The 13,314-nt window shown below is 44.4% G+C and overlaps 1 protein-coding gene and 1 pseudogene across 1 annotated transcript in view; both read left to right on the top strand.

Moving 5' to 3' along the window:
- Atp10b (ATPase phospholipid transporting 10B (putative)) overlaps window positions 1-13,314 on the top strand; it is a 108,462-nt gene that overhangs the window by 58,759 nt on the left and 36,389 nt on the right. Inside the window, exons 10-13 of the mRNA XM_029483189.1 lie at window positions 2,960-3,148; window positions 6,454-7,054; window positions 9,196-9,305; window positions 12,431-12,557. Coding sequence (XP_029339049.1) covers window positions 2,960-3,148; window positions 6,454-7,054; window positions 9,196-9,305; window positions 12,431-12,557 — 1,027 coding nt within the window. The remainder of the gene's footprint in view (window positions 1-2,959; window positions 3,149-6,453; window positions 7,055-9,195; window positions 9,306-12,430; window positions 12,558-13,314) is intronic.
- Window positions 3,815-3,924, top strand: LOC115032705 (annotated as a pseudogene).

A 13,314-nucleotide genomic window follows, 5' to 3' on the forward strand; every position in this document is an offset into this window, starting at 1 on the left:
AAAAAAAAAAAACAAAAAAACTGTAAATGCCCTCCATAAATGGCCTCCTGTTTCTTTTCCTTCAAAGTTACCAGCCATGCGTAAAGGAACTGCCTTTTTCTCTGTTTTAAAGGCCAAGTTCACAAATACTAATAGACCACACAGAAAAGGGTGGGCCAGAGCAAATAGTACCCTGAAGAGATTTGGGGGGCAGTGGCTGGTCTGGTGACTAGGTAAAAATTGACTGACATATCACCCAACACCTGCAGAAGCCTTTTATAACACACTGCCATATAATCAAGTAGAGATGTATTTAAAAAATAGTCTTAATAAAGAAATGTCAAAGGCCAATGAAATAGCAAAGCAGAAAAATTGTCTGTCACCTAGCCTGATGGCCTAAGTAGTTTGATTCTTGGGAGCCACATGGTGGAAAGAGAGAACTAACTTTCAGGCAATGTCCCCTGACCTCTACTCACGGTACCCTGACACATGCACACACACTCAAAAATGAATAAAAGCGAACAACAAGAGTCAAGAACTCATCAGTGCTCTAGAAAGGAACCATTCAACATTCTGCATGTCCCTAACTCCAGGCACTGGGGACACACATGTAGAGTCTAGAATACCTGAACAAGGAGCAAGTACCTACTAAGTGATTCTGGCTGTGTGATCAGTCCATGATGTGGTACCTCATGGAGGGAAAGCTGACCTGGCTCTGACCCTAAGTCAAGACATGATTATGAGCAGTTCATTTCCTCGCTCTCTGCAGGAAAATAAAGGATTGAACTTTGATGGCCTCTGAGCTTTCTTCCCAGAAAAAACTTTCTTCTGTGCAAAGCTTTAGAATCCCATTCCTACATTATCCCTTACCAAAAAAAAATCCATTTTTCAGGAAGAGGAACATTTCCACAGTCTCCCAGAGTGCTGAGAACTCAGGTGTGATATTCAAGCCAGTCCATGGCATCTGGGATGCCAGACACTCATGGCTCTGTCTCTCAAGAAGTCCCAAAGGCCACTTCTTTCTCCTGGAGGATCTTGCCTGGTATAGGAGCAAAGAGATATTCTAGAGTCAAACTACTCAGAGTCAGCTGAGGAAATATTCCTTGCTTAATGTGAGAGTTTAGATGAGGCACTAAGTTTTGCTAGGCATGAGTTTTCTAACCTAAAATTCAAGGTAACAGCACTAAGGCAATAGCAATACCAGTTGCAGAGATATATGGAGATGATGGATGTCCTGGGAAAATATGAAACACTATATGAATAGGAGCTCTCATTACCAAGAGAAGAGAGCTCAGTGTTTAGGTAGTGTTGGCTGGTCTGGCTACAGAACTTCAGACAGAGTGCTAACGGACCAAGCCCCTGTGCCATAACCCCAGAAGAAAGATGCTGTGCCTGTTGTACAGGGATCTGATATGTAATTTGAGCTCCACCCTATCTTGCTAAGAGCCAGGGATTAAATCAGCCCACATCTCTGGGCTTTGGTTAAGAGAGGATTACATACATCTCCACATGAACCTGCAACAATCTGATAGGTGTCACACAAATGCCCTGAGCTTGGGAAGGTAGAGAGCACTTCATAAATGTGAGCTACTTTTAGAAGTACAATATTCAAATGCAGAGAAGATGGATAGCACCCATCCCAGAGTGACAGTTCAAATGGAAAGTTCTGCAAAAATGTGAAAAATTGCAAAACTATGGATCAGTTTCAGCTCAGAAAGTTAAAAGAAAAGCAAAAGAGAAAACAGGTCACTTCTCATCTCTGCTTTATCCGGAGGAGTCAGGATTCTTGGCAGAAGGACCTTGGAGCATTTTGCTAAGCAAAGCTTGCAGCACTGTTTAGTGTGGCTTACCAGGTCAACAATACTTTCCATCCCATAATGAACTCAGCTGTGCCTTGGCACACTCTCCTCATCTGCCTTACATGCCTGGTACCTCTGGACATTGTCAGTATAGAACTTACTTCTGTGATTCAGAAGAGGTCACCATGAGATGGATAGAATCTAACGGGCAGCTGGCACTTCTGTGGTCATTAAGATCTAGGTGAGACTTTGATGGGTAGGAAAGTATTCTTCTGTTGATATGACCGGAAGCATAAAAGGAGGTTGTGTGTCCAGATTGCAACAGAGACAACTAGGGTCTGATGAAAAAACTTGTGAAGGGATTTAGAAGCAGGAGGAGTTGGTGATGCTGATGGTGATGATCTGGAGATCTTTTTGAAAGTCAGAAGTTGCAGGAAGGGCTGGTAAGATGGCTCAGCAGGTAAGAACACTGACTGCTCTTCTGAAGGTCCTAAGTTCAAATCCCAGCAACCACATGGTAGTTCACAACCACCTATAATGAGATCTGATACCCTCATCTGGTGTGTCTGAAGACAGCTACTGTGTATTTATCTATAATAATAAATAAATCTTTGGGCCAGAGAGAGCAGGGACTGAGCGAGCGGAGTTGACCAGAGCAAGCAGGATTGATCAGAGTAAGCAGAGGTCCCAACAACCACATGAAGGTTCACAACCATCTGTACAGCTACAGTGTACTCATATACATAAAATAAATAAACAAGTCTTTTAAAAAAGAAGTTGTAGGGAAAAAAGTGGTGTCTTGGGAACGTGGCATAGCACATGTGCATGTGCAGGGTGAGAAGAGCTGGATGGTAGCAGTACTGGTATAAAGTTGGTACAAAAATATACAATTGAGGGCTGGAGGATCCAAGCTCTAGGAGTAAGGAGAAAGTGATGAGAAGACGGTAGATAAGAAGAAATGTTGGCTACTGGTAGCTCCACAGAGCCAAATGACGATGAAGAATCAAATAAGTATGAGCAGTGATCAGTCCAGTGGCAGGGAGGAATGTGCTGGATGCAAGACTGCAGTGATAGTGGTGTTTTCCTTACCCTAAACAGGCAGAGCCTGCTGGGAGGGACCTTCCTCCCCAGTCCTTTCAGGAAAAGACCTCACTAGGGTTTTTTTGTTTTTTTCCTTCCAGGAAAAAGATGTGACTCCTGACAAAAACCTCCTGAGCAAGGTGAGAGATGCTGCCCTGTGGCTGGAGACCTCAGATACCAGACCTGCCAAGCCTTCGCACTCCACCACTGCCTCCATTGCTGACTTCTTTCTCGCCCTAACCATCTGCAACTCTGTCATGGTGTCCACAACCACTGAGCCCAGAAAGAGGGTAAGGTCGAGTGATGGTTAAGAAAGGAAGGAATGGCGAGGGAGAAGTACAAAGGCAGGTGGGAAAGGGGAAATCCCTGATCAGAAAGGCATGACCTTTTGGTGCTAGCGGCAGTGTCATCAGCCCATGTCTGTGAAAGTTGGATCAGCCCTGTGATCTTCCTAGGTCTGTCTCCCTCTTTATAAATTGAATGGGAAAAGTTACAGAGCAGCTGTTTGTGCAACCTTCAACCTTGGTCCATCACCTGCGGGGCAGGGACTGTGTAAATAGTTTTTGAGCATTTGGCTGGGTGCCAGGTCCCAATGCTAACTACTTTCTGTATATTACTTTCAACCTTGAAATTTAGAAGGGCATAAGTTTTTGACTTAACAAGTGAAGTCTGAGCTCTTGAGTAACTTAACTTAGAGAGCATGGTTAACGTGTGATAGAACTACCTGTGGACTCAGTTAGGGTTCCCAAATAATATCATTATCATACTTGAATCTATTTTTATATTGTAGTTAAAATTAATAAGCTTGTGTGTTATGTGCTTTCCTTGTAAACAATGCAGAAATGTGGTTGTCTATGTGAAGTTAAACAATGAAAACTTCTGAGGGTATGTGGGTCTTCAGTTATCCACAGACTCAACCAAGATCCCTACAAGTCAGTGATAAGAATAATGATCTGCCTGCCACTAGAAGCATTGCAGGTATGGCTGCTGTGTCACATATGCACCAGTAGGTGGCAGAGAGGAGTTCTGAGCTCTGAATATCTGAATAATTAGTGAGCCTAACATTGCATGAAAAAAAGCAAGCCTGAGACGACCACCAGTCTGTAGCCATGTAGGTCCTAACAGCTCCCAAGACCAGAAGCAAGCCTGAGACTAGAAGAACCCTATCTGGGATTAAGGACCCTGGGTGGGAGTAAGCCTGGAACAGGTAAACCTCACATGGGGCCACTAGGTCAGCCAAGCAAGGAGCGAGCCTGAGATGACCTCCAGACCAGTGCCATGAGGCCTAGACAGGGAGCTAGCCTGAGATGACTACCATTCAGACCCTGAACAGTCTTGTGGGAACATGGGGGAGCAGAACATGCCCAAGATGACCCCTACCTGGTACCAAAATTCACAAGTGGGGAATAATGTTCCTAAGACTACTCCTGAGATGACTCTAGACACTCAGAGCCCACACAGCTCTAAGGAGAGCAAGTAAGGATGTGGGCACAATGAAGAGAAGCAGATCTGGAGACTCAAGGGTAGTGAAGAACAGCCTGATGTGAGTAGCTGGTGATACCACCTAGGACCATGGTGGAGTCCTGGCCTGTGCCACCACTGGCCCTGCAACAGCAAGGGTCTGTTGTCACCAAAGGCCAGGCGGGCATCCTTGGTCTGCTCCCTGGGGACATGTTATATCTGAGAGCTGAAGAACTGGCTCCACTCCTTGATTGGGCATCTTGGAAGAGCTAACCTTGGGGTCATGAGAGCAAGAAAGCTGCCCCTGCCTCTCAGCAGCAGCAGCACTTGGAAAACCATACTCTGCACCTCATATGGGTAGCATGGTAGAGTTGAACCTGATGGTAGGGGTGCAGATGAGCTGGCCCTGCCATTTTTGTCTGCTGTGCAGTAACATGGAGAGGGCGAGATGAACCCTCTTGCCCCTTGCCATCTATGGCAGACAGAAGACCTGGTCATCAGAGTGGGAAATCTAACCCTAGCCCTCACTAGCTGCAGCACTTGGGAGAACAGGCCCTGTACCTCACCTGGGTAGCACAGTAGAACTGGCCCTGAGTTTGGGGGTTACAGGTGAGTCAGCCCCATGGACTTGAGTGTAGGAGAGCCAGCCCTACCTCTCCTCTGCTATTCAGTCCTGTCAGAGAGGGAGAGGTCTTCTCCCCTCCCTTTTACCTTTAACACTGGTGTTGGTCTTGAAAACAGAAGAGCTGATCCTGTTCCTCACTTGAACATCTCAGTAGAGCTGGCCCTGGGTGTGGCAGTTGAGGATGAGCCAGCTTCAAGGGTGTGAGTGTGGGAGAGCCATCCCTGCCTCTTGTCTTCTGGGCCATGGCATGGATGAGGGAGAGATGCCCTACTTCCCTCACCATCTATGGTAGGCGGGAGAGCTGAACCCTGGATGACAAGGGTGGTAGAGCCAGCCAAATCCCATTCATGGCCCAGATCCAGGGCTTTGAATTAGCCTGCCTCAACATCTCTATCGATGAACTGATGGAGTGCATGAAGGGGCCGGTCCTACAGATCTGAAACTACAGGATCTCCATGGAACAGGACAACAACAGGCTATCCAAGAGGAGCCCCAGTGAGGTTCCAGTGTTGACAGAGTATCAGAAACCAGAGGCTTTATTCCAAACTAAGTCATTGCAATGAGCATTTGCAAGCAAAGTAGTGTGGACAAGATGGTATAGTGTGAGACACACTGTGACACACTATAGCTTCCACAGTGGGATTTTGTTTTCTCTGTTGTGGAGGAGGATGCAAGGGTGGAGGATGGATATGAGTGAGGGAAGGGGAAAACGAGTAGGATTAGGTTGCATGAGGTGGGATTCACAAAAACCAATAAAAAGTTTAAAAAAAAATAATGATTTGGTGCAACTTGTGGCTATAAAACCAGGAAAACAGGATTCACTAGACTATAACTTCCTCTCATTATGCCAAGATTTCAAACCACCCAGAAAAATCACCTCATGATCACACACTTTCCGTGATATATAGGAGACAGAAAGCATTATCGGAACAAGCAACTATTTTTGATAAGTACTATTTTGGGAGAGCTAGCATCCAACTTCAGTTTTCAAGTTAATGAGAAGGCTGGCACTAGCTCATAGCTCCAACCTAATTGCTGGACCCAAACTCAGAACTGAATCCCAACTCTATTACCAAAACACTGAGGTATCATGGCAAATCTATTCAACATCTGGGTGCCTGGCTTCCATACCCATAGATTTTCAGGGAAAATTGAATGTGATGATTCACACAGAGAGAAAGCAGCTTACCATACACTGAACTGAGAGAAAGAGTACTGTAGAGAGTCTCATTTTCACCCTTATGTTTCTTTCCACCATGACCAGAATGGGATGTTTGGAAACTATACACCTAGAAGGTCAGGTACAGAAGGAAACATCTGAGCTAACACTTTCTTTGTACAGGTGGGTAGGCTGAGATACACAGAACACAGGGTCTTTCTATGACCATGCTACAGGTCTATGACCACAGAAGACCCAAATAATGCTCTGATTGCAAAATGACTTTCTTATTCTGCATAAGACAGCTCGCATGCTTAGAGTGATGTTGCACTTTCTTTACTCAACCACAGGTTACCACTCCACCAGCCAACAAGGCTCTAGGGACATCCTTGGAGAAGATTCAACAGCTCTTCCAAAGGCTGAAGCTTTTGAGTCTCAGTCAATCATTCTCATCCACGGCTCCCTCTGACACAGATCTAGGAGAGAGTCTGGGACCCAACTTGCCCACCATAGACTCCGATGAGAAAGATGACACATCTGTGTGTAGCGGTGACTGTTCCACTGATGGTGGCTACCGGAGCAGCACATGGGAGCAAGGTGACATCCTAGGGTCTGAATCAGGCACTTCTCTGGAGGAGGGGCTGGAGGCCCCAACTCTCAGCCAAGATGGACCAGAGCTGTGCTACGAAGCTGAAAGCCCCGATGAAGCAGCCCTAGTGCATGCTGCCCGTGCCTACAGTTTCACACTAGTGTCTAGGACACCTGAGCAGGTGACTGTGCGTCTGCCCCAGGGCATCTGCCTCACCTTTGACCTCCTTTTCACGCTGGGCTTTGACTCCGTCCGGAAGAGAATGTCCGTAGTGGTGAGGCACCCACTGACTAATGAAATAATCGTCTACACCAAGGGGGCTGACTCAGTCATCATGGACCTGCTGGAAGATCCAGCCTGTGGTGAGTTCCCACCATGGGGCCCGGGAACACAAGGGCTATAGTCCTAGGGGCAATGTGTAATGGTGACAAGAGACCCAAGTTAAAAGTCACTTACTCTAACATTGCAATGGACCCAAGCCCATGAGATAGTCTCAAAACAAGGTCCTTAGAACACACTGAATTTTCCATCACCTTGACTTAGAGAAGTGGGGTGTTCATTAATGTGTTCAAGACTCCGTAGAGTCTTTTATAAGAGAAGCTATTTTACCTTCACATTTTCCAGTTTCCAGGTTTCTATACTCATTAAAATATTCATTAGCCATACCCATATCCAGGCTTCTTTCTACCATAACATCTATTAGTCACATCCTAGAGCACACTGTGGTCCCTCAAGTGTCCCTCTTTATTATCATTTTCCCCAGTGCCCACCCCCCACCAAGATAGATTTTTCATAAACTTGCATGGGGCCAAAATAAAAAAGCTCCAGAGTCCCTGTGTATCAGTGTCCAATTTTAGAGAAGCATGAATTGGTGTGCAGCCGCATCCTGATTGCTAACAAGGAGAAGACAGTGATAGGGTTATGATTCTCCCAGGATGGTGGATCCCAGCCAAGCTTCAGAATTGCCCAGGCAGCCCAGAGCCTCCAGCCTTATCAGATGTGGATCACAGCCAAAAGGTTCATGGGGACTGATTAGTGTTTAGAATGAGAAGGGAGCTAATTAGTTCTCTTCATCCCCAGACTCTGGCAGATGAGTGCTTCTGAGCTGAGGAAGCCACAGCACTCTGGGCAACAGAGCCACGTTGCCCTGGAGATGTTTGTTTATGCCTTCTTCACCTGATTGCAGAAATGGATTGGAGATGCTGCGAATAAAAACCACAATAGCAGTGTCACTGCCTTAAGAAAGAGACAACGCTTTGAAAGGGAAGGAAGAAATAAGATCAAGCTTACTGTATTTGTGATGTTTGATCATCCAGTTTGACTCTCAGGTTCCTGAAAACCTGGTATGGGAAAACCCAAGGGCTCACAAGGGCGAGCTTCAAAAGGGATGATTTTGAAGATAAGATATTGCAGTGTTCAATTAGGCATTGATTACATAAAGACTGGACTTAGGTCATTTGATCAATGAGGAAATAATATTTGAAAAGATGTTTATATTGTATAAAGATATACTTATTGGACTTCCTTGTACTTAGTGAGACCAGTATTAGAAACTATATTTTTAGCTTGACATTGTATGAAGGAATGGGTGTGGCATTCAAATTCTCTTCACTCCTGAGGATCTCTCAAAAACCTCTGCCCAGCACTAGTAAGGGATTCTAAAGGCTTCATTGCTCAGACTTACAGATTTATAGATGACTGATGCCTACCACAGCTTAGATGAACAAAGGGCAGGATCGGGTCCTGTGCCTTCCCACCAGCCCAGCCCTGAATTATTCTTACTGTCTAATAGAGAAAAATAAATGATCTTGGAAAGAAATAAGCCATGTGGAACTTTAACACAGGGATTTTTGAACAAGGGAGTGAGGTATTTTTCACACTAAAGTTACAGGAAATGCAAAAGCTATTTTTTTCTAACACCATCCTTCGTCTTGAAAAAAAGCCTAAGTCAGCAAGCCCAATGCGCTAAAGAAGTCCACTAATGAGATCCAGGTTTGCAGCTGTCTTGGAACTGAGCTTGACAAGAGCTAAAGTAGATGACAGGGCGGATGATGGGTTGTCTAAGTTTCAGAGAAGAGTTTGCAAAGTTGGGTGGCTCTCCAAGCAAGGCTGGTTACTGAAAATATACCTTGGGTATCAAGACTGAAATTCCTAGCCCCCAACCCTCCACCTAACAATAGCGTTGCATTAACTTTCTAGGCAGTTGTTTTGTAAGCAGGTTTAGTTGAACAATTTCTTAGATTACCTCCCTTCCTTAAGTAGCACTTTTTCCAGCCAGGCTTTTGAAGAAAAGCTCTAAGAAGCAAACACTGTGAGGACTCATAGAATTATCATTTTCCAAGGCAGTCTGTCATCAAAAGACCTCTTCCATGTTCCTAGGGAGGGCTAGAAAGGGGACTCCTCTTTTATGGCTGTTGTAGTTAACTGGGAAGACTCTAGGGAGTTGACAGTGAAACTCCCTGAGCATTTGCCTATGGCTTCATGAGAAACAACTATTTGACAGAGAGTAATATTGATGTGGAAAAGAAGCTGAAGAGAATCCGAGCCAGGACCCAAAAACATCTGGACTTGTATGCAAGAGATGGCCTTCGAACCCTGTGCATCGCTAAGAAGGTGAGAACTGGTGCCTGCTCCAGATGTTTGCAGTAACTGAATTGCTTTCGACCTCTTTCAGTGTGTGTCTGTGTGTGTCTGTCTGTGTGTGTCTGTGTGTCTGTATGTCTGTGTATGTCTGTGTGTGTGCATGTCTGTGTGTGTCTGTGTGTGCGCATGTCTTTGTGTGTCTGTGTGTATGTGTGTCTGTGTATGTGTTTGTGTGTCTGTGTATGTGTCTGTGTGTATGTGTATGTGTGTGTGTGTGTTTCTTCATTAACTCCCACCTTCTTTTTTGAGTCATGGTCTCTCACTAAACCTGGAGCAGCACTGAATGGCCAGCAAGCCCCAGGAATCCTCCAGTCTCTAGAGTCTCCACAGAACTGAGCTTACAAGCAAATCTTCAAGCTTACATAGCAAGCACTTTACTGACTGCTCTACCTCCCCAACTATTCTTTCTTTCTTTCTTTCTTTCTTTCTTTCTTTCTTTCTTTCTTTCTTTCTTTCTTTCTTTCTTTCTCTTTCTTCCTTTCTTCCTTTCTTCCTTTCTCTCTTCCTCTCTCTTTCTTTCTTTCTTTCTTTCTTCCTTTCTTTCCAAAAAACCATTGGTTTGTTTTATTAATAGTTCAAAAGTTAATCTTCTTGGCTATTGACTCTAGGACCATGCACATATATTAAATAAGGACTCCAGCACTGGGCTCTGCCTACAGCCTTTGCTTTGTGGTGTTGTTTATATTCTTAGTAGCTTTGTGAAGCAGAATCTCACTGAGTTGTCTAGGCAAGCCTTGAACTTGTGACCACCTGCCTCAACTTCCTAAGTCACTGGGATTATGGTTCTGCATCCCACCTGGCTAGGTTTAACTATTCTGACTCAAGGCCAAAAAGCTATGATTGTTACAATTTTGCTGAGGCAAAAATCTGAACATAAAAAATAGATATTGTGTCTTTAACCATTCTCTATCTTTATTATATGTGTAATGGGTGGCCTGCAACTCATAAAATTATTTATTTATTTATATTTTTTGAAAATTTTATGCATGTACTCAAAGTATCTTAATCCTATCCACCCATTCATAGATATACTTTTTCTTCAAGGTAGTCTTTTAATTTTTGAATTATTTGTCTAAATTAAAATTTGGAGAGGGTATGTTTGTGTGTGTGTGTGTGTATGTGTTCACATGAAAGAAATCTAGCTTTCTGGCTTCTTTTTGAGAATCTGAGTCTTCACTGATGGCACCAATTTGCATAACTATGTAACAACTGATCCCTGTGATGAGGATATGTTCAGCTGTGTTCTGATTGTGCCTTCAGTCCCCACCATTAGCTATTGTTTTACCCTTGGCTCTGATGTGGGCATACAGATCCCTCACCTCTTGACTCTGCAGCACCAACAGAAGAGGTAGGAAAGCGGGACAGAGCAAGGGCATCTGATGAGATGTATAATATCTGGTATCAATGCCATGATGCTCATACATTTTGAGGTGGCCATAATCGTTTTCTCTTCTACAGACCCCCAAGCTGCTCATCTGATTCATAGAGATTAAATATCTTCACTTTAAAACCAGACCCATCTGGGTACAAGTCCCAATCTCACTATTTTTTATGTGACTTTAGGATAGCTTATTACAGAATAACTATACCCTTACCATTGTCTATTTTCCATATGTCTGTGTCTATTGGGTCTCCAGTTATACACTGTACATTTCTCAGATGCAAAAGTCCTACTCATGGCCCAGAATGGTGGTGCATGCATGCCTTTAATCCTAGCACTTAGGAGACAGGGCAGGTAGATTTCTGTGAGTCCCAAGCCAGCCAAGGCTACATTGTGAGGGAGGTCCTGTCTTAAAACAAACAAATAAAAAAGACCTGTGTCCCCTTGATTTTCCTTATAGCGTCACACAGAAGGACTCAATATCTGTGCTTGTATAAAAGAATCATTTGTTTTTTAGAAAGAGGATGCATACATATAACATGGTGGGCCAAAGGTGCTCTGGGACTCCAAAGTAGAAACACATCATGTCTCTGTATATTTGACTCTCTACCTGATAAATTGTCTATAAGCCACGGAAAATATGGCTGCTGCTTTCCTGATGCACTACTGGATAGAAATGGGGTCAAGTTCATTGCTGTTTCACAGTACTTAACTTTCTCTTCCTCATGATTCCTAGGATTGGGTCCTTTTTAAATGTTTTTATTAACTCCTTCAGAATTTCATACAATATATTTTGACCATATTCACCCTCTCCAACTCATCACCTTAACTTCTCCTGGAACTCTCTTCCCTCCCTATTGTCCATATTCTGGGCATAACTGCAGCATGGACTCCTTGGGTCTTACTTTACATGTCAACTGTCAGGAAGACCTCAACTTCCAACATGTCTTAGTCAGGGTTTCTATTCCTGCACAAACAATCATGACCAAGAAGCAAGTTGGGGAGGAAAGGGTTTATTCGGCTTACACTTCCATACTGCTGTTCATCACCAAGGAAGTCAGGACTGGAACTCAAACAGGTCGGAAAGCAGGAGCTGATGCAGAGGCCATGGAGAGATGTTCATTACTGGCTTGCTTCCCCTGGCTTGCTCAGCCTGCTCTCTTATAGAACCAAGATTACCAGCCCAGAGATGGTCCCACCCACAAGGGGACTTTCCCCCTTGATCACTAATTGAGAAAATGCCTTACAGTTGGATCTCATGGAGGCATTTCCTCAACTGAAGCTCCTTTCTCTGTGATAACTCCAGCTGTGTCAAGTTGACACAAAACTAGCCAGTACACAACAGAAAGCAAGTTACTCTCCGTCAACAACAGACTCTATAGTACTGTCCTTTTCCCTATTTGCATAGTACTCCTTGAAATGAACTAATCGTTTAAGTCACTTACCTGGCGAAATCATCTCACCCTCCATCAGCATATAATCGGTAGCATCCTGAAACGTGAGCATAGTAAGAACTCAGCAGATGTTTGGTGATCATGGAACGTAAGGTTTAATCTTTCGTCAATTTATGCATTCAAAATATCACGATGGAGAATCCCACACCCAATTCTGTGAGGTCCACGCAGACTTAGAGGAGGCCAGCATATCAGGAACAAGGAGGAATCCCATTTGCTGATCCATTCAAGGTTACTGATAATCCTCTCCTGTCTCCTAGGTTGTAGATGCGGAGGACTTCCAGAGGTGGGCCAGCTTCCGGCGTGAGGCTGAAGCATCCCTTGACAACCGAGAGGAGCTTCTGATGGAGACAGCCCAGCACCTGGAGAATCACCTCACTTTACTCGGTAGCTAAAAATAAGACATCGCTACATTAAAAACAACGGGAGAGGAATGCTGCAAGTTAGGAAAGGGACTCTTGGCCAGGATTCTGATGCTGCTACAATTTTGTCTCAATTAGGAGCCTTCCCTGGGTTTTTCCAGATAGTTGGCATAATTGGGCCATACCAGCAACCAGCCCAGTTTCCTGGGGTTGCCCTGGGAGCATTCCTGGACTTCCTGCTGGAAAAAGAAGCCCATAAGTTTGGCTTCTTCCCCAACAGCAAACTCCTCTGCCCAATCAAATGTTTGTTGTACACCTACTGTGTGCACGTAGTAGCATGCTAGGCTTTGCAGCTAGAGTGAAAAAATGGCACCACAGCTTCCCTATTCCCACACTTGGAATCTAGCCTGGATGATTAAGCAAGTCAGATCATCACTCAGGAAGTGACAGGAGCTGGGACAGATGTACAGATGGGATATAAGTGCAAAATCTGAGGTGCCAACTCACAAAGGGGCCAAGATGGTTTGGAAAGGCCACTAATTGCAAAGAACAATATAAGTTATTCAGAAAAGGGGGGAGTGTTCATGACAGAATATTGTATCTAAATGAAAGGCAGAAAGTGAGGTCTGAGAAGAAGGGGAAATGCCTCAGATCTGCTTTCGCTGGACCACAGAATAGAAAGGAGAGCTGAGAGGATCCCAGTTCATGAAGGGCCATGTAGATCATATGCTAAACATTCCTGGAGTACTTTAATAAAATCACCAGGGCTACCGCTATATGAA

This window comes from Mus caroli, chromosome 11, assembly GCF_900094665.2.
Source record: "Mus caroli chromosome 11, CAROLI_EIJ_v1.1, whole genome shotgun sequence".
In the NCBI taxonomy this organism is placed as follows: Eukaryota; Metazoa; Chordata; class Mammalia; order Rodentia; family Muridae; genus Mus; species Mus caroli.